The 18765-nt window shown below is 38.5% G+C and overlaps 1 protein-coding gene and 1 non-coding gene across 2 annotated transcripts; both read left to right on the top strand.

Annotated features, from left to right (window-relative positions):
• The first annotated feature begins 2877 nt into the window (after positions 1-2877).
• Positions 2878-2982, top strand: LOC115943264 (U6 spliceosomal RNA). The gene has a single exon (XR_004077863.1). It is a non-coding gene; the product is annotated as a U6 spliceosomal RNA (small nuclear RNA).
• A 4176-nt stretch (positions 2983-7158) lies between these two features.
• VNN1 (vanin 1) lies at positions 7159-17704 on the top strand. Its single transcript, XM_081829023.1, has 5 exons — positions 7159-7385; positions 8293-8584; positions 9020-9378; positions 13571-13741; positions 14906-17704. Exons 2-5 carry the CDS (start codon positions 8305-8307, stop codon positions 15086-15088), a joined length of 993 nt encoding a protein of 330 aa, XP_081685149.1. The 5' UTR covers positions 7159-7385; positions 8293-8304; the 3' UTR covers positions 15089-17704.
• The last annotated feature ends 1061 nt before the right edge of the window (positions 17705-18765 follow it).

The raw sequence follows: 18765 nt of genomic DNA on the forward strand, positions 1-18765 counted from the left end.
GAGAGAGAGAGAGAGAGAGAGAGAGCATGAGAAGGGGGAGGGTCAGAGGGAGAAGCAGACTCCCCGCCGAGCAGGGAGCCCGATGCGGGACTCGATCCGGGGACTCCAGGATCATGACCTGAGCCGAAGGCAGTGGCTTAACCAACTGAGCCACCCAGGCGCCCTATTTTTTTGTTTTTTTAAAGATTTGATTTATTTATTTGACAGAGAGAGACACAGCGAGAGAGGGAACACAAGCAGGGGCAGTGGGAGAGGGAGAAGCAGGCTTCCCGCCGAGCAGGGAGCCCGATGCGGGGCTCGATCCCAGGACCCTGGGATCACGACCTGAGCCGAAGGCAGACGCGTAACGACTGAGCCACCCAGGCGCCCCTAGCACTATTGTTTTTAATGTAGACCAAGAAATACCTTATATATCTAAGAGAATCCTCTCAGTTACCTCACTTCTTTCTATAGGCACTATTGCTAACATCATAGGAACTCCCTCTTTGGAATTGCTCTTCAAACCACACAAACTACTATAAATCCTTATAGAGACACCTTGATTTTGACAAGTTTAGTATTATTTATCTTAATCATCTACTTTCTTCATATTTCATTGTATCATAATTGTTTTTTATTTGACCACCTTTCATGCCAGATTTTCAGTTTCTAAAGGGCAAGCACTCTGTGTGCCCTTCCATCATGTGTTGACTTCACTTGTATCTGAATGACCTTTTCCTAGAATCAAATTTTTCCAAGGGCCTCCTGAAAATCCCCACGTGGCTGTTCCATGCATTCCATTTCAAGGAGTCTGGTTGCCTTTCCTATTTTCTATCAGCTAATAGCATCTCCATTCCTTGCCTTCATTCATTTATTTAACAATTTTTTGTGTGTGTACCTATTACATACAGGTACTATTCTGGACAGTAGGGTGGACAAGATAGATTAAAAATCTACCCTCCTGGAGCTTATATTCTAGGGTAGGGAGATAGTCAATGAAGAAACAAAGATAATATCTATATAGTTATCTATTATCTATCTACTTATCTATGATATGTAGTAAAGGTAAATGTTATGAAGAAAAAGCAGGACAGGTGAATCTGGTGGCAAGCACGGGGTTTAAATTGTTGGTCATCAGTTGGCTTCACGGTGACATCTAAGTAAAGACTTGGAAGAAGTGAGGGAGTAGGTCATATGGGTGTGTGTTCTAACAAAGCATTTTGTAATCTTTCCTGGGTATAGCAAACAGTCTGAAAAATGTAGTTTAAATGTAAATATATTTGAATATATGATGCACTTTCAAGATTAATAGAGACAGGAGGGAAATATGTAATCAGGACTGTTTAAGAAATCCCTAACACCAGATTTCTATTTCATGTACCAGTATATTCTGCCAATTGTGGAAATCTGAAAAGACTTGGGCTAAATATGTTTCAAGTGGTTTGATGTGTTTACATCTGTCTTTCAGACATTAATTGAAGCAAAAGAGGGAGAAAAACTATCAAATAGTCATTCTTTATATATCATGCATTAGAATAATTTTTTTAGATGTGTTTTCTCATCCCTCTTGGTCTTTTTCAAGGGCATGTTTTTATAGGTAATTGCTATGGTTTTGCTTATATTAATTATACCAATTTGTAGTTCTAATGGTCTAGATTTGATACTCGAAGAAAGCTTTTACTACTATTGCCAGCAGATGGCACTAAATTTCCATTCATTCAATAGTTACTTTAACCTTCTCAGCTATTCTTCAATAACCTACCTACTATTAACCATTTATTATTTAAAGGCTGTGCCAATAGAGAGTAAATATGGTTATATGTTACATGTAGTGGGTCTCACTTTTGAAGATTGCATTTAATTGCTTTATTGGGACAACTACTGGTAACATGATAAAGGATAAAGAAATCAGAGGCACCTGATAGGATAAGCACCTGCTTTTGGCTCAGGTCATGATCTCTGGGTCGGGTCCTGGGATTGAGCCTCATGTTGGGCTCCCTGCTCAGCGGGGAGTCTGCTTCTCCCTCTCCCTCTGCCTATCCCCCCTGCTCATGTTCGTCCTCTCTCCATCTCTCTCAAATGAATAAATAAAATCTTAAAAAAAAAAGAATTAAAGAAATCAAGCATTAACAAGTGTTCCAGTATTTCCATTTTTCCATACTGTCTGGCACTGCCCTAGCCCAATCCTTGTTGCCTTTAATCTGAGCTATTGCAAAAACTTCCTAATGATTCCCTACATTTAGTCTCTTATTCTAGTATATTCTATACCCTAATGGCCTATTATCTTACAGAAAATTCAGATCATGGTACTTCTGTCCTCAGAATCTTTTTGTCTATTAAATTTGAAAGAAGTTTTTAACTTCTTGTGCTGAGCTCTATCTTTTATGACCCCAGATGCATCTTTTTAAATTCCCTTTTCTTCCCTGACAATGTCTCTGCTCCAGCCAGATTGACTAGTTCCCTGAACAAGATTTCCCTTTTCTTAACCTCCAACGGTCTTTTTTTCTAATTTTTTTTTTTGTGGTGAAATACACATAAAGTTTACCATCTTAATCATTTTTAAATGCACAGTCAGTGGTATTAAGTATATTCATATTGTTAACTCAACCATCACCATCACTCATCTCCAGAACACTTTTTTTTTTTTTAAAGATTTTATTTATTTATTTATTTGAGAGAGAGAATGAGAGAGAGCACATGAGAGGGGGGAGGGTCAGAGGGAGAAGCAGACTCCCTGCGGAGCAGGGAGCCCGATGCGGGACTCGATCCAGGGACTCCAGGATCATGACCTGAGCCGAAGGCAGTCGCTCAACCAACTGAGCCACCCAGGCGCCCCTCCAGAACACTTTTTATCTAGCAAAACTCAAACTCTACACCCTTTGAACAATAATTCTGCTTGTGCTCATTTTGGCAGCACATATACTAAAATTGGAGCAATACAGAAGATTAGCATGGCTCTTGCACAAGGGTGACATGCAAATTCCTGAAGCAGTCCATATTTTTAGAGGTGAAAAGAGGAGACATTACAAGTGATACCACAGAAATACAAAAAATCATAAGAGACTACTCTGAATAATTATGTGACAACAAATCAGACAACTTAAAATAAATCCATGGATTTCTAGAAATAGGCAACCTACCAAGACCGAATCATGAAGAAATAGAAAATCTGAACATACCATACAATCTCAAAAAGCTATCTGCACCCCTATGTTTATTGCAGCATTATTTACAGTAGCCAACACATGGAAATAACCTGCATGACCATCAACAGATGAATGGATAAAGAATGTGGTATATACAGGGGCTCCTGGGTGGCTCAGTCATTAAGCCTCTGCCTTTGGCTCAGGTCATGATCCCAGGGTCCTGAGATCAAGCCCTGCATCGGGCTCCCTGCTCGGTGGGAGGCCTGCTTCTCCCTCTCCCACTCCCCCTGCTTGTGTTCCTTCTCTCACTGTCTCTCTCCGTCAAATAAATAAATAAAATATTTTTTTTAAAAAAGAATGTGGTATATACATATATTCAGTGGAACATTATTCAGCCATGAGAAAGAAATACTGCCATTTGCAACAACATAGATGAACATTGAGAACATTATGCTAAGTGAAATAAGCCAGGCAGAGAAAGACAAAAACTGTATGATCTCACTTATATGTAGAATCTAAAAATGCTGAACTTATAGAAGCAGAGAGAACAGTAGTTTCCAGGGGCTGGTGGTGGGGGAAATGAGGCAAAATCGGGCAAAGGGTACAAACTTCTAGTTATAAGAGGAATAAATTCCAGAGATATAATGTATAGCATGATGACTGTAGTTAACAGTATTGTATTGTTTACTTGAAAGTTGCAATGGGAGTAGATTTTAAATGTTCTCACAGTAAGAATAATAAAATGGTAATTATACTAATTAAAAAATGTGCTAACCTAATTGTAAACATTTATTAATATATACATATATAAAATCCTCACATTTTACATTTTGAACTCACACAATGTTATATATCAACTATATTTCAGTAAAGCTGGGGAAAGAACACAATATTTCCCCATCTATTTCCCCATCTCTGCAGCCACTGGCAGTCATCATATTACTTTCTGTATCTCTGATTTTGGCTACTCTAACTACTCTAGCTACCTTTTAAGTGGAATTGTATGGTTTTTACCTTTTTGTGATTGATTTATTTCACTTGGCGTAATGTCTTCAAAGTTCATTCATGTTGTAGCATGTGTCAGAATTTCCTTCCTTTTTAAGCTGAATAATAATCTACGGTGTATACATACCACATTTTGCTATCTTTCATCCATTGATGGACACTTGAGTTGCTTCCACCTCTTAGCTATTGTGAATAATGCTGCTATGAACATGAGTATACAAACGTATCTTCAAGTTGCTGCTTTCAGTTTTTTGGAAATATATCCAGCAATGTAATTGCTGAATCATGTGATGGTACTTTTTTTAATTTTTTGAGGAACTGCCAAACTGGTTTCCTGGCAGTTCTTTTCCTAACCACATCCTTTTTTTATTTCCACCAATAATGTCTTTGTGTTCCAATTTCTCCACATCCTCATCAACACTCGTTATTTTCTGTTTTTTTTTTTGTTGTTGTTGTTGTTTCGTTTTTTTAATAGTAGGCATTCTAATGGGTATGAGGTGGTATTTCATTGTGGTTTTGATTTGCATTTCCCTAGTGATTAGTGAGGTTGAGCATCTTTTCATATGCTTATTGGTCCTTTGTATGGCTATTTTTTTTTGGAGAAAAGTCTATCCAAAAGTCTTTTGCCCATTTTTAAATTAGGTTGTTGTTACTGTTACTGTTTAATTTTAAGAGTTCTCTTGTATTTTGAATATGAATATGTAATATCCTTCCTTATCTCTTGTAATCTTTTAATTTAGAGTCTATTTGATATTAGCATAGAGTGTCTTAATTTGTCCCTCACATTTGAACAGTGTTGCTGGATACCAGATTCTTAGTTGACAGTTTTTTTCTTTCAGCACTTTAAATATATTTGCCCCCTGTTTTCTGGTCTCCAGTATCTGATTAAAAACTGCTGATAGGGATTCCTGGGTGGCTCAGTCGGTTAAGTGTCTGCCTTCGGCTCAGGTCATGATCCCAGGGCCCTGGGATCGAGTCCCACGTCAGGCTCCCTGCTCAGCGGGAAGCCTGCTTTCCCTCTGTCTGCTGCTCCCCCTGCTGTGCTCTCTCTCTGAAAAATAAATAAAATCTTAAAAAAAAACAAAACTGATAATCTTATTGGGGATTACTTGTATGTTATGAATCACTTACCTCTTTGGCTTTCAACATTTTTATTTTGTCTTTGACTTTTGACAGTTTGATTACAACGTGTCTTGGTATGGTGTCTTTGAGTTCATCTTTCTTGGAGATCATTGAACTTCTTGGATCTTTATATATTCATGTTTTTAATCAAATCTGGGAAGTTTTTGGACATGATTTCTTCATATAATTAGGGTTAGGGTCAGGGTTAGCTTTAAATTTATTGATTCTTTCAGCTCAAATCCATCTTTGAATTCCACTAGTAAATTTTTCATTTTAGTCATTGTAGTTTTCAGCTCCAGAATTTCATTTTGGTTTCTCTTAGGTTTTCCATCTCCTTATTGATATTTCCATTTTGTTCATATATTATTTTCTTGACTTTTTCCACATCTGCCTTTAGTTCTTTGAGCATCTTTAAGACAGTTGTTTTAGTCTTTGTCTAGTAGGTTTGCCATCTGGTCTTTCTCCAGGATGGTTCCTGTAGGTTTATTCTTTTTTTTTTTCCCTTTTGAATGGGCCATGCTTTACTGTTTATTTGTATGTCTTAATGATTTTTTTGTTAAGTTGATATTTGAATCTGAAAATGTGATCATTCTGAAAATCAAATTCTCTTTCCCCAGGGTTTAGTACTAGCCTTTTGCTTATTTGTTTTTTTTTTTTTTTTTTTTTGATTCCTATAGGCTGTTTCTGCACTAGGCATAAGCTTGATGTGTAAACTTAAGATCTTTTTTTTTTTTTTTAAAGATTTTATCCATTCATTTGACAGAGAGAGAGACAGCTAGAGAGGGAACACAAGCAGGGGGAGTGGGAGAGGGAGAAGCAGGCTTCCCGCCGAGCAGGGAGCCCGATGCGGGGCTCGATCCCAGGACCCTGGAATCATGACCTGAGCCGAAGGCAGGCGCTCAACGACTGAGCCACCCAGGCGCCCCAAGATCTTTTGAGGCATTGTCTTAGCCTGTGTCTTTCCTGGAGCACATGTGATGACTTTCTAAATTCTCCTATATATATGATTGCTTTTGTATGTCCTAATCCTTAAATGTCTGATTTCAAAAAAAGAGAAAAAAGGAAAAATTAAGGAAGAAGAAGAGAAGACAACTCTGGCTCTTTAAATCCTCTAGAAATTACTTCAGCCAGTAGGGGAAGGACTTGCAACAATATAGTGGTGGTGGTGGTGGGGTAAAACAGTGGCTGCCTGCCCCTGTGTTTGCACCTCCATGATCAGAAGCAGTTATCAGTGATCAGAACACAGATCCCTGATATTTGGAAGTTAGGGGTTTTAGTGTCCAACCTGGTTCTGTAAGCCACCTGCATGGTGCTCCAGCATGACTATCTGTCATGGGCCTGGGTGTGGGGTAAAGCATGGGTAGCCACTGCTGAGCTAAGAGGTGAAATTGACTGAAATTGACTGCAATTTGCCTTACAAGCCTTGAAATAGACTCCCGAATTTCAAAATAGCTCTATCAGTCAGATTCTGCCAGTACAAATATCATCTAGGTGGAGGGATGTATTTCTGGTGCTTCCTACTCTGCCATCTTCCCAGAATTCTAATTCCAAGTTGTCGTTCTTTCACTTGAAGTATTTTTTTTAATTCCTCTTTTCTGCCAGGGTCAGTGAACAGAAGATGTGTATCATTGTCCCAAAATATCTATGAGATGTGCCACACATAAGATAAACACATAATGAACACATGGTTATAAATGATGTAAATGCTATGATGAAAAAAATACATGGCCTAGAATCTTATCCTAGAATAGTTTCCTACAACCAAATTCCCACAAGCATGTACTTCCTCTGAAATCTATTCTTATTTTAATCTTTCCCTTCTCTGATGTTATTCAGAATTTATTTTTGTGTGTATCACATAATAGGTTCAAGGAATATAATTCTGAATTTTATTAAAAGATAAACTTCATTTTTGTTTTTCTTTTCTAATGAGCATATAGGTTTGGCTACACCCCAGTGCAAGAAAGACTCAGCTGCCTGGCCAAGGACAACTCTATCTACGTTGTGGCAAATATTGGGGACAAGAAGCCATGCAATGCCAGTGACCCTCAGTGTCCCCCCGATGGTCGTTACCAGTACAACACCGATGTGGTGTTTGATTCTCAGGGAAAACTGGTGGCACGCTATCATAAGGTAAAGTTAATTTGCAAACAGTTCAGTTACTGAGTGTTTAACAAAATAAAGTGGACAAGAAGGAAAAATCATTAGTGTAGATAATAAGCATACTTTAGAAGCAGAATGGAGACAAAGCATAGAAAGTAATGATTAGGTATGGTAAGCTCCTATAAAGAGGCTCAAGAGGTTTCCTATGTATTTAGAAATGTAGGAATGTGTCTGTGGAAGTGTATGAGAATCAGCAGGAGGTACCTCTATTGAAATATAATGTTACCTTTTAGACTTTGTCCTTTTGAAGACATGCCCTGGCATTGGGTCAAGACTAGAAGGAGAAACTACCTACCAGATAGACTTGATTTTGAAGAGAAAGGAGCAAAGAAAGTTCTTTGTCCACAGAAAATAGTTAAGTGTTCTTGGCAAATAGAAGTCATCTATTTCACTTCTATGTCTTGTAAGATTCAAGAGGGTCTTAATAAATAAGGAATCCTGCCTATATATCTATAAAATGTGGAGGTTGAACCAATTCCCATCAGCTATAGTAATCTCTATTCTCTTACAGTTTTTCCCTGTGAAGACAGTGGTCATGGATTAAATTGGCACTAAGAGTTGTTGGCTTGCACTTTTTTCAGACACAGTAAACCCAGGCCAACTTCTGAAAAGAGACTTTTTTCCCCTTCATCTTTTGTTTTTATTTTTTTAAAAAATTTATTTATTTATTTGACAGAGAGAAGAGAGAGAGAGAGAGAGAGACAGCGAGAGAGGGAACACAAGCAGGGGGAGTGGGAGAGGGAGAAGCAGGCTTCCCGCTGAGCAGGGAGCTTGATGTAGGGCTTGATCCCAGGAACCTGGGATCATGACCTGAGCAGAAAGGCAGATGTTTAATGACTGAGCCACCCAGGTGCCCCTCATCTTCTGTTTATTACAGCACAACCTTTTCATGGGTGAAAATCAATTCAATGTACCCAAGAAGCCTGAGGTTGTGACTTTTGACACCATCTTTGGAAGATTTGGCATTTTCACATGCTTCGATATACTCTTCTATGATCCTGCTGTTACTCTGGTGAAAGATTTCCATGTCGATACCATAGTCTTCCCAACAGCATGGATGAATGTTTTGCCACATTTGTCAGCTATTCAGTTCCACTCAGCTTGGGCAATGGGCATGGGGGTCAACTTCCTTGCATCCAATATACATCACCCCTCAAAGAGAATGACAGGTAATGTGTAAGCTCTAAGATTTACAAACTTTATGTAATCAAAAAAGTAAAAGAAAAAATAATTTTTCCTAGCTAGCATGTACTCCTTAATATAATGTTTTCCAACTCTTTAATTTTTGCATATCTAGCTGGTGAAATACCGTAGAACCATCTCAATCTAAATTGTTTTGTAGATTTATTTAGTTTTATTCAACTTACATGCCCATTTCTTTTTTTTTCCCCTCAAAAATTCACCACTTCTTACATGAAAGTTTCACTTATTGGCTTTTTGATATCATACTCTGTTGGATCTCCTCTCACTTGTCCTTCTCAGTATGTTTTACTGAAATTAGTGACGTATATAGCTCAGAGAATGTGAGTTTAAAATAACAATAACAACTGTGCAATCCTTTTTCACTTTTCTATTTCAAATGCCATTTCCAACATCACTTTCAGGAAGTGGCATCTATGCACCTGATTCTCCAAGAGCATTTCATTATGATATGAAGACAAAGGAGGGAAAACTCCTTCTCTCACAACTGGATTCTCACTCACACAGCCCTGTAGTGAATTGGGCTTCTTATGCCAGTAGTATAAAGGCATTCTCAACAGGAAATCAGGAATTTAAGGGTACTGCCTTTTTTGATGAATTCACCTTCTTGGAGCTCACAAGAGTCACAGGAAATTACACAGTTTGTCAGAAAAAACTCTGCTGTCATCTAAGCTACAAGATGTCTGAAAAGAGAAGAGATGAAGTTTACGCCCTGGGGGCATTTGATGGACTACATATTGTCGAAGGGACGTATTATTTACAGGTAATGATTGTTTTGGTGTCAGGGGAGTTAACCAGATAAAATACAGGACCCCTAGTTGAATTTGAATTTCAGATAAACAATGGATTGTTTTTGTTGTAAGTGTCTCACTTTTGAGGATACCTGTACACTAAAAATTTTGTTTTATTTGAAATTCGAATTTAGCTGGGCATCCTGAATTTTTGTTTGCTTAAACTTGAAATCCTAGATGTCAGTCCGGTTTTAAAATGGCTGGAAAAAAGGCAGGAGATTTATTTACAATACCTGTATTTAAAATGATATGATAATCAAATTACAGATTATTTTAATGGATGATTAGCCTCTGATATTTCCTGCCTGAAGAAATTTATCCATTTTCTTTATATGTTCACTAAAGCTTATCTTGTTTCATTAAGAGCTTGACACTAAGCATGTCCTGGAGACATATAGGGTCAGCCTCTGAGATACGTAGTAGAGTAGTTTACTACTGCAAAGATTTGGGTATCTCACAGCCCCCAACACTAAAGGAGGAACTATTATAGGCTGGTAAGGTGTGACCCCTAAGAACAAACAACTTTCATGTTCCTCTCGTTTTGCTCTCCTCTTCCCTGATCTGTCTCCCATCCTATTTCAGGGCTTCCAGTTGAGTTTCAGCTCCATCCAGTCTATTTCCTACACTCTGATTATAAAAATTACTAAAAGCCATTTGTGATTATTTCACTCTCTTTCTTAAAATTCCTCACTGTCTTCTAGTTGGCAAATCAAATTCCTTAACAAAACATGCTCATAAATTTTTGACATGTGCCTTTTCCTACTCTCTATTCTCTTCTCTCACTTCCACCCACATGTGCTCTGGGCTTCTCTCATATTGAGACATTTCCTCCTCTGCAGTGTGAGGGCATCTGCAGACCCTCTGGATGTGTGCACGGGTTGTTTCCTTTATCTATGATGGCCCCACCTACTCACCATTCACAGTGCATTTCAGGTGTTGTCTTCACCAAGAAGGCTGCCCTGACACTTTCCGTGGCACCACTCCCACCTCCCCACCTGGGCTAGGTACTTCATACATCCTATGCTCAGTTTTATCAAGGACGTATTATGTGAAATTATGCACATAGTTGTCTGAGACTGAAAATCCTTTGAGTGCTGGAACTCTGCCCACTGTGCAACATTCTCTTTGCTGCATGACAAGCACTTTACCAGTGCTTGCTCATTTGGACACTTATTGAGTGCCTACTGCATAGTAGGTATATATTCAGAGCTGATGATATGAAGATGAATAAGTAAAGGCCCTCCTCTTGAAGAATTTAATAGTGGGGAAAGACATATGAATAGATAATGTCAGTATAGGTTGGCATGTGCTAGAACATAGAATGCACATTTTGTGGTAGGAATACTAACAAGCTGTACCTAGCCTAATTCGGGGATTCAGGGAAGTTTCTGGAGACATGATGTTAAGAGCTTATGCTATTATCCAGATGAAAAGAGTGGGAGGAAATTCTAGGTGGAGTGGAATATGAGCAGGGGTGTGGATGTGTCAAGAAGTAGGGTATGTAGATCAGTGTTACTAAGGTATAATGTAAGAAACAAGGATTGGTGGAAGATGACCCTAGAGGCAGGATCACATGTGACAGCATCTTACCTGTCATTCCTAAAGTTTGGACTTTATTTTCTGGGTGATAGTCTTCTGTTGGAAGGTGTTCAGCAAGGGCATGATGTGATCAGATCTGCCATTGAGTAGATCAATGTGGCAGCACTGTGGATGATGAAACTAGGGCAAAAAGACTAGTTAGATTATTAAAATAGTCGTACTAGGGCCTGTACCAAGAGTATGTTAGTAGGAATAAGAGCAGGGTATGGAGTCAAGCAAGATGCAGAAAACTTAACTTATAGCTGATTTGATATAGAAAAGCAGATTGAGAGGACTAGAATGTACCAGGTTTCTGGGAAGAGTGCCTGGGTGAATGCCGTGCTCTGACAGATCAGGATGCTAGAGGGGGAGCAGATTGAGTGGTAGTGGGGAGATGCTCAGTTCACTTAGAATGTTCTGGTTTTTTTTTTTTTTTTTAAAGATTTTATTTATTTATTTGACAGAGAGAGACACAGTGATAGAGGGAACACAAGCAGGGGAAGCGGGAAAGGGAGAAGCAGGCTTCCCGCGGAGCAGGGAGCCCGATGTGGGGCTCGATCCCAGGACCCTGGGATCATGACCTGAGCTGAAGGCAGACGCTTAACTGACTAAGCCACCCAGGCGCCCCTAGAATGTTCTGGTTTTGAAGTATTTATGGGACATTCAACTGGAGCCGTGACCAGCAGAATCTGAGGGCAGCACCCCAAATCAAACATGTTAATATGTCTGCTGGAAAACATGGGACTACTCATCCTAAATAGCTTAAATAAAAATATAGTTATGTTAGTCAAGTTAGGTCTCAATGTCAAATGTGCTACAAAAGCCTTTATTTTTACAGAAGGTTGGTCTTGGAATTGAGGACGAGGGATTTTGGTATTATATTCATAATCTTTCATAGTCTAACTGTGATGATAATTAATGCTAGAAAAATCTCTATAACACCAAAATCTATTTCTTAACTAAGGAGAGAAGGGAAAGAAAAGGAGATAAGGGTTCAATAATTCTGCATCTTGCCACAGAGATTTTCCGAGTGTTCTAGAGTGAATTTTAAGGACATGGGGAAAGAAGGTGCTTGTAGCATTTTCTAGAGTAGAAGATAGTAAAAGATTGGGTACAGATTTACAGCAGTTGTTATAGGAGAATGGGAGAAGGAGCAGTTTACATATTTTAAAGAATCATTGAGTAAATTGATGAATAAAGAAGGAATAAACTAAATGAAAGAAGTTCATTCCCTTTACCCAATATACTTAGGAGACTTTCCTCTTTAGATTATTTCTGTACCCTTTGTCCTCTCCATTTCCTCCCACCAAGGTCAGAGTCATCCAAACACTGGCCTATCAGTCTTCTAGAATGTAAAGCTATTTCCCAACAGGGTAAGAAATTAGGGATAACAACTCTGCCGAAAACCAAAGATTAAATTCAGGGGCTTAACACAACGTGGTGCGAACATAGATTCTGGAGTCAGAAATTCTGGGTAAATTCCTTTTTTACTGGGTAATGGCCACCTGCCTTGAGCCAGTCTTTTAGCCTCTTTAAACATGTGGTTCATCATCTATAACATATGGATTCATTTTCATTCACTAAATATTTATGTAATGCTTTCAGTGTTCAAGTATTTGATAGAGCCTGAGGATATGAAGGTGAGCAAGACAAATATAGTCACTGTCTTCATAGAACTTAATACTAGTGGGAAGACAGGATTGAACAGAAAACTAAGAAAATCACTATTTAATTTTAGTTGTGACAAATGCCATAAAAGGAAAGTACCATGGACAATTAAAGCATACAATTGAAAGACCTAACCTAGTCCTAAGAGGGGAATAAGGATAAAAATAATAATAAATTCTTTTTTTTTTCCTTAAGATTTTTTATTTATTTATTTGACAGAGAGAGACACAGTGAGAGCAGGAACACAAGCAGAGGGGGAGTGGGAGAGGGAGAAGCAGTCTTCCCGCGTAGCAGGGAGCCCGATGCGGGGCTCAATCCCAGGACCCTGGGATCATGACCTGAGCCGAAGGCAGATGCTTAACGACTGAGCCACCCAGGCGCCCCAAATTTAACCTTTTTTAAAAAAAGTAGAACACTTGATTATTAAAAGCATTGCTAGCTTGAGAACAATGAAGGTATAGTTCATGGCTAATGACCAAGGGTCTGATTGTTTCTTTAAGAGATTTAATCTGGGGCGCCTGGGTGGCTCAGATGGTTAAGCGTCTGCCTTCGGCTCAGGTCATGATCTCAGGGTCCTGGGATCGAGTCCCGCATCGGGCTCCCTGCTCCTTGGGAGCTTGCTTCTCCCTCTGCCTTTCTCTCTCGCTCTGTCTCTCATCAATAAAAAAAAAAAAAAAAAGGGATTTAATCTGTTTGACCATGAATTGGAGAAAGCAATAGGGCCTGAAGTCCTTTACTTTTCTGAATTAGTTGAATTAGTTGTTGAATTAGCTATCAATGAGCTGGATTAATCTAATGAAAATGTAATATTTTATCAAACAAAGGGGCATAGGCTTTGCATAGGCCTTATTTCTAGCCCAGGAGGGTGTATCAGTTCTGGCTTTCTTAGGACTTACTGGTTTGCATTTTTTCTCCTAGATTTGTACCCTGCTGAAATGTAAAACAACAAACTTAAACACTTGTGGTGGTGCAGTTGAAACAGCTTCTACCAGGTTTGAAATGTTTTCCCTCAGTGGCACTTTTGGAACTCAGTATGTCTTCCCTGAGGTGTTGCTAAGTGAAAGTCAGCTTGCACCTGGAGAATTTCAGGTAAGAACCTTTGCTTAATATTGACATTTCATGTAAGAGGAAGCACTTTTTTTTTTTTTTTAAAGATTTTATTTATTTATTTGAGAGAGAGAGAATGAGAGACAGAGAGCATGAGAGGGAGGAGGGTCAGAGGGAGAAGCAGACTCCCTGCCGAGCAGGGAACCCGATGCGGGACTCGATCCTGTGACTCCAGGATCATGACCCGAGCTGAAGGCAGTCGCTTAACCAACTGAGCCACCCAGGCACCCGGAAGCACTTTTTGAGTACAAAACCTACTGAAGTGTTTACAGATATCAAAAGTGTCTCCATTTGGAAAGAATAAAATTGTTCTTGGGGAATCATGAAGGACACTGAGCAGGTTGAATTTCTTGTCTGGAAATTCTTAGTGTATCCTTAAGAATAAATAAATATGTTGCTGTGGAGACTATTGGGAGGAGGCTGGACTGTTTTGGGTCTGTTGAGTAGGAAGAAGACTCGAGAAGGATTTCAGGACTGGTCCCACTAGAGGGAACCCCTTCACATCATGGGCAGTGATAGCCTAGAAAAGTTGAAGGGAATTCCTCTCACTGTGTGGGTGAAGACCCAGTGGCTGAAATAGGCAAGAAAGCAAGCACTTTTTTTTTTAAAGTCCAGAAATATTTCCTTACTGCATAAACTCTGCCCAGCCATATTCTTCCCCTGACTTACCTGTGGATTTTGTTCTTATTCCCCCTTCCTTGTAGGAACAGCTACTGTGGGGCACTAGGGCCAGTGAGCAGGTTGGGAGGCTGTGGTGAGTGAGTGACAGGGATGAAAGAGGCTCAGCTCAAAACCCCTCAGTCAATCCCTTCTGTCCACTTGGAGGAGCCTATTATGTCTGAGAGGACTAGATTTCTCTTAGATACTCCCAAACCTATTGCTTTATGCTTACTGACTCATGGAATACTTCCTCAAATAAGTAAATTATAAGATGCTGATTATAGCCATTTCAATAATAAATGAATCAGTGCCAATTCCATAGCTCCAATTTTTCTTATACCCTGTACCATTTCAAAATTTCTTTTAGAAGAGAAGTTAGCCATTATTTTTATTGTTTCTTCATCCAGTTGTACTGAATTTTAGAAGGTGTTACGAGGTTGTATAAGTTAGAGGGAGACCCAGTCAACTTCTTTATGTTTTAATTAGGTGTCGAGTGATGGACGCTTGTTCAGCGTGAAGCCGCCATCTGGACCTCTCTTGACCGTGACTCTATTTGGGAGAATGTATGAGAAGGACCAGACGTTAAAGGCTTCATCAGACCCCCAGGCACAAACACTGGGAATAATGCTCTTAGTCATAATGCCAGTTGTGTGCTCATTAAGTTGGTAGAATATCTCCATTTGCTCTCTTTTATTTTGTGTAATTAAAAAAATGATGGATGAGAAAAGAAGGATGAAGATCATAACAGTGATCATGGTCTCTTGTACAAATGATTAGAAATATATATACATATATAGTTCACTATTTTTACATACACACACACACACACCCCAGATAATAGAAGCCAGATAAACAGTGACACAACTTTGAAAGGTAAAATCTATAAAATGAGGGTAACAGTTTTACCCACATTTTAGGTGGTTTTTTTTTTTTTTTTGGTGAAAATTAAATAATTGAATGCATTTAAAGTCCTTAGACAAGTTTCTGGATCATGGAAAGTACTCTATATGTGCTAGCTATTAACAATGTGTATGACTATCACAATAAAACCATGTGTGATATACTTATTGCTAAAATTACATCACCTCTGATTGTCTAAAGTGTAAACATCTTCCCCTGGCTCAGCCACCCTGCATATTTCAGTTAGAAACTCAATGAACTCAACATCAGTTAATTGGTTTTGGCTCGATACCTAACAATGATTATCCCAGAAGGCAGCTGGACTTAACACCTAGGAACTTATTAGAGCGCCTCCACTTTTTTGAGTGTTTTTCAGTGCCTCTTCAGTGTTTTACCTATCTTATCAGCCTATAAGCATATTAATAGGGTGGTTCTAAACCAAACATTTACCAAATCTGGACTGTGATCTGTTTTTGCATGGCCTGTGAGCTAAGAAAGGTTTTTATGTTTCTAAAGTGTTGAAAAACAAAGAAGAATCAAAAGAAGAAGAATATTGTGTGACACATGAATGTGATCTGAAATTCAAATTTCAGTCTCCATATCTAAAGTTTTATTGAACACAGCCACATTTATTTAAGTATTGTTGATGGCTGTTTTTATTTTATGCTGTGGTGGTGAAGTTGGGTAGTTAACTAGACCCTATGGCCAGAAAAGCTGCAAATATTTACTGCCTGACCCTCTACAGAAAAAGTTTGTTGACTCCTGCACGGAAGTAAAATAACAATGGATTTTAGTATTGAAAACCTTTAAAACAACTTAGTGGGCAAATTGCCTTTAAGTGTCTTTCTTGTAATTCTTTCACAAAAGGAGAAATAAAATATCTTTATTTGCTTTGTATGATACACCATCACACACACAAGATTACCCTGATTAACTTAAACCAAATGTGCTAAGTAAACAAATAGCCCAAATAAGTGAAGCTAATTTTTATGAACATTATTGATATTTATTCACTATAAGATACACACCACAAAGTGTTTTTTTGTTTTGTTTTGTTTTGCATTTGGTATGTTCTAAAATTCCTGAGAGAAAGCATATTAGTTTTTATTTTCAAATTTTTCCTGGAAATCAACTAAGAACTACTCATCTGAACATACTCTCTCATATTTTCCCCTGTGACAAACTTAACTAGCTTGTCTTAGCATGATTTTTCTTAATTTTAAACATTACAAGTAGTGAATTTACTTTTTAGAAATGGTATTTACTCTGTCCATACCCAGCTCTGGTTACTTTTTCACTCTGGATTTCTTTAACACATACGTATTTTATGATAGCTTTGATATGCTTTTTAACTGTGATTTTTATTTCCTCTGCATAAAACATTTGCGATGCTCTTTTAATACAAACAACCCAATTCCAAAAAATATCAATGCTCAAATATGTTTTCCTTAATCTCTTTATACCTTGATGAATTTGAGTGGTCCAGAGAGCAATTTTCGACGCTCCCTCATTTAAAGATATAATTTGTTATCAACCTCGTGATGATGTAAAACACACAGACACACACTCTACACGTAGTAGCCCTCTTCCAAGATGATCCCCAATGATCCCCACCTCCAGGCTCCATGGATAAATTCTCCATGATTGTTTTGTTGCTATTGATTCTTGTATTTCTTTCTTCATTTTTTTCTTTTTTAGAGAGAGACAGACAAAGAGTGAGCACGTGAGTTGGGGGGAGGGGCAGAGGGAGAGAGAGAATCTCAAGGAGGCTCCATGCCCAGCACAGAACCCAAAACAGGGCTCAGTCTCATGACCCTGAGATCATGACCTGAGCTGAAATCAAGATTTGGATGCTTAACTGCCTGAGCCACCCAGGCACCTGTGATTCTTATATTATTTCTTACATAGTTTCTGAGCCTTGTCACTTATTTATAATAAATCTGAATCCATTGCCACTTTTACTGTAACACGTATCTCTTATTCAGCTCTGCTTAAGTGTTCTAATGATTTTACTTATTTGTTCTTTTAGTTTATTATCTAAACAATATATTTCAGGTCTCATAGACTGAATTGTGTCCCCTTTCAAATTTATATATTGAGGTCTGAATTTCATACCTCAGAATGTGACTGTATTTGAAGATAGGGTGTAAAGAGGTAAAATGATGGCATTAGGGTGGACCCTAAACCGCTATGACTGGTGCTCTTGTAAGAAGAGGGGATTAGGACATAGACATGCACGAAGTCAAAACTCTATGAAGACACAAAGGAGGATAGCCATCTACAAGCCAAGGAGAGAGGTCTTCAGAAGAAATCAACCCTCCTGATACTTGATTTGTATTTCTAGCCTCCAGAATCTTGAAAATAAATTTTTATTGCTTAAGCTAATCCGTGGCACTTTATTGTGGTAGCCCTGGCAAACTAATACAGATTCCAGTCCCCTCTCTTCTCCATTTCCACCAGAAGTTGCAGCTTAAACGAAATGGTTACCCAGTTAAGAATATCCAGCTAGCCTGGTTCCCCAAGACTCAACTAGATCCACTTAGAGAAGCATTGCTGATGAACTGAGAGTGAAACCATCAGATCATTGAAGATCCTCTGGAGTTTGGAAATCAGAAAGTCACATTGATAAAGTCATGTATTTAATCTGACCTTAAATGTTCTTTTTCAGTAACGGCAGAATCTTTTGACATTATACAATTTAGTGAAACGAAGAACAACTTTTAAGTCAAAACATCTCTCAACTGGTAGACTATCCACATACCCTGAAGTCAGCCCCACCCACGCTGTGCAAAACATGCCCTTCTGCAAAGGAGAGCGGTGATCCTACTAGCAATATAGCATTTTGAAATGAACATTTTTTTGTGGCAGATGCTTTTCCTAAAAGATACTGTATCATCCAATAAATATTTGAGTAAAATTCATCTTGTGCTTTTGGGTGGCATTAACTGTCTTTAAAAAAAGACCCATTAGAAAATAAACCCCTGTGTATTTAAGAACAGCAGTCATCATTGCAAGCCTCAATACCATCATACAATTTTAATTAATTTATTTTTAAGATTTTATTTATTTATTTGAGAGAGTGAGAATGAGAGAGAGAGAGTACATGAGATGGGGGAGGGTTAGAGGGAGAAGCAGGCTCCCCGCCGAGCAGGGAGCCCGATGCGGGACTCGATCCAGGGACTCCAGGATCATGACCTGAACCGAAGGCAGTCGCTCAACCAACTGAGCCACCCAGGCGCCCCATATAATTTTAATTTAAAGAAGAGAATTGTAACAGTTACAAGTTTAAAATATTAAAGGCTTCAATAAACCCTATGTGCTTTTTTTTCTGTTCAATTTTGACAAATATATTAGATATCCATTGTAGCATAACAAATTACTGTCAATGTAACAGCTTAAAACATTTATTATCTTACAAAGTTTCCAGGCGTCAGGATCTGGGAGTG

This window comes from Leptonychotes weddellii, chromosome 8 (genome assembly GCF_054177405.1).
Source record: "Leptonychotes weddellii isolate Sample4059 chromosome 8, ASM5417740v2, whole genome shotgun sequence".
In the NCBI taxonomy this organism is placed as follows: Eukaryota; Metazoa; Chordata; class Mammalia; order Carnivora; family Phocidae; genus Leptonychotes; species Leptonychotes weddellii.

Bases quoted from the DNA above. Each gene is read 5' to 3' on its own strand.
- VNN1 (XM_081829023.1), top strand. From the start codon at position 8,305: ATGGGTGAAAATCAATTCAATGTACCCAAGAAGCCTGAGGTTGTGACT. The intron at 8,585-9,019 runs GTAATGTGTAAG...CATCACTTTCAG, and splicing joins CCCCTCAAAGAGAATGACAG to GAAGTGGCATCTATGCACCT. The intron at 9,379-13,570 runs GTAATGATTGTT...TTTTTCTCCTAG, and splicing joins AAGGGACGTATTATTTACAG to ATTTGTACCCTGCTGAAATG.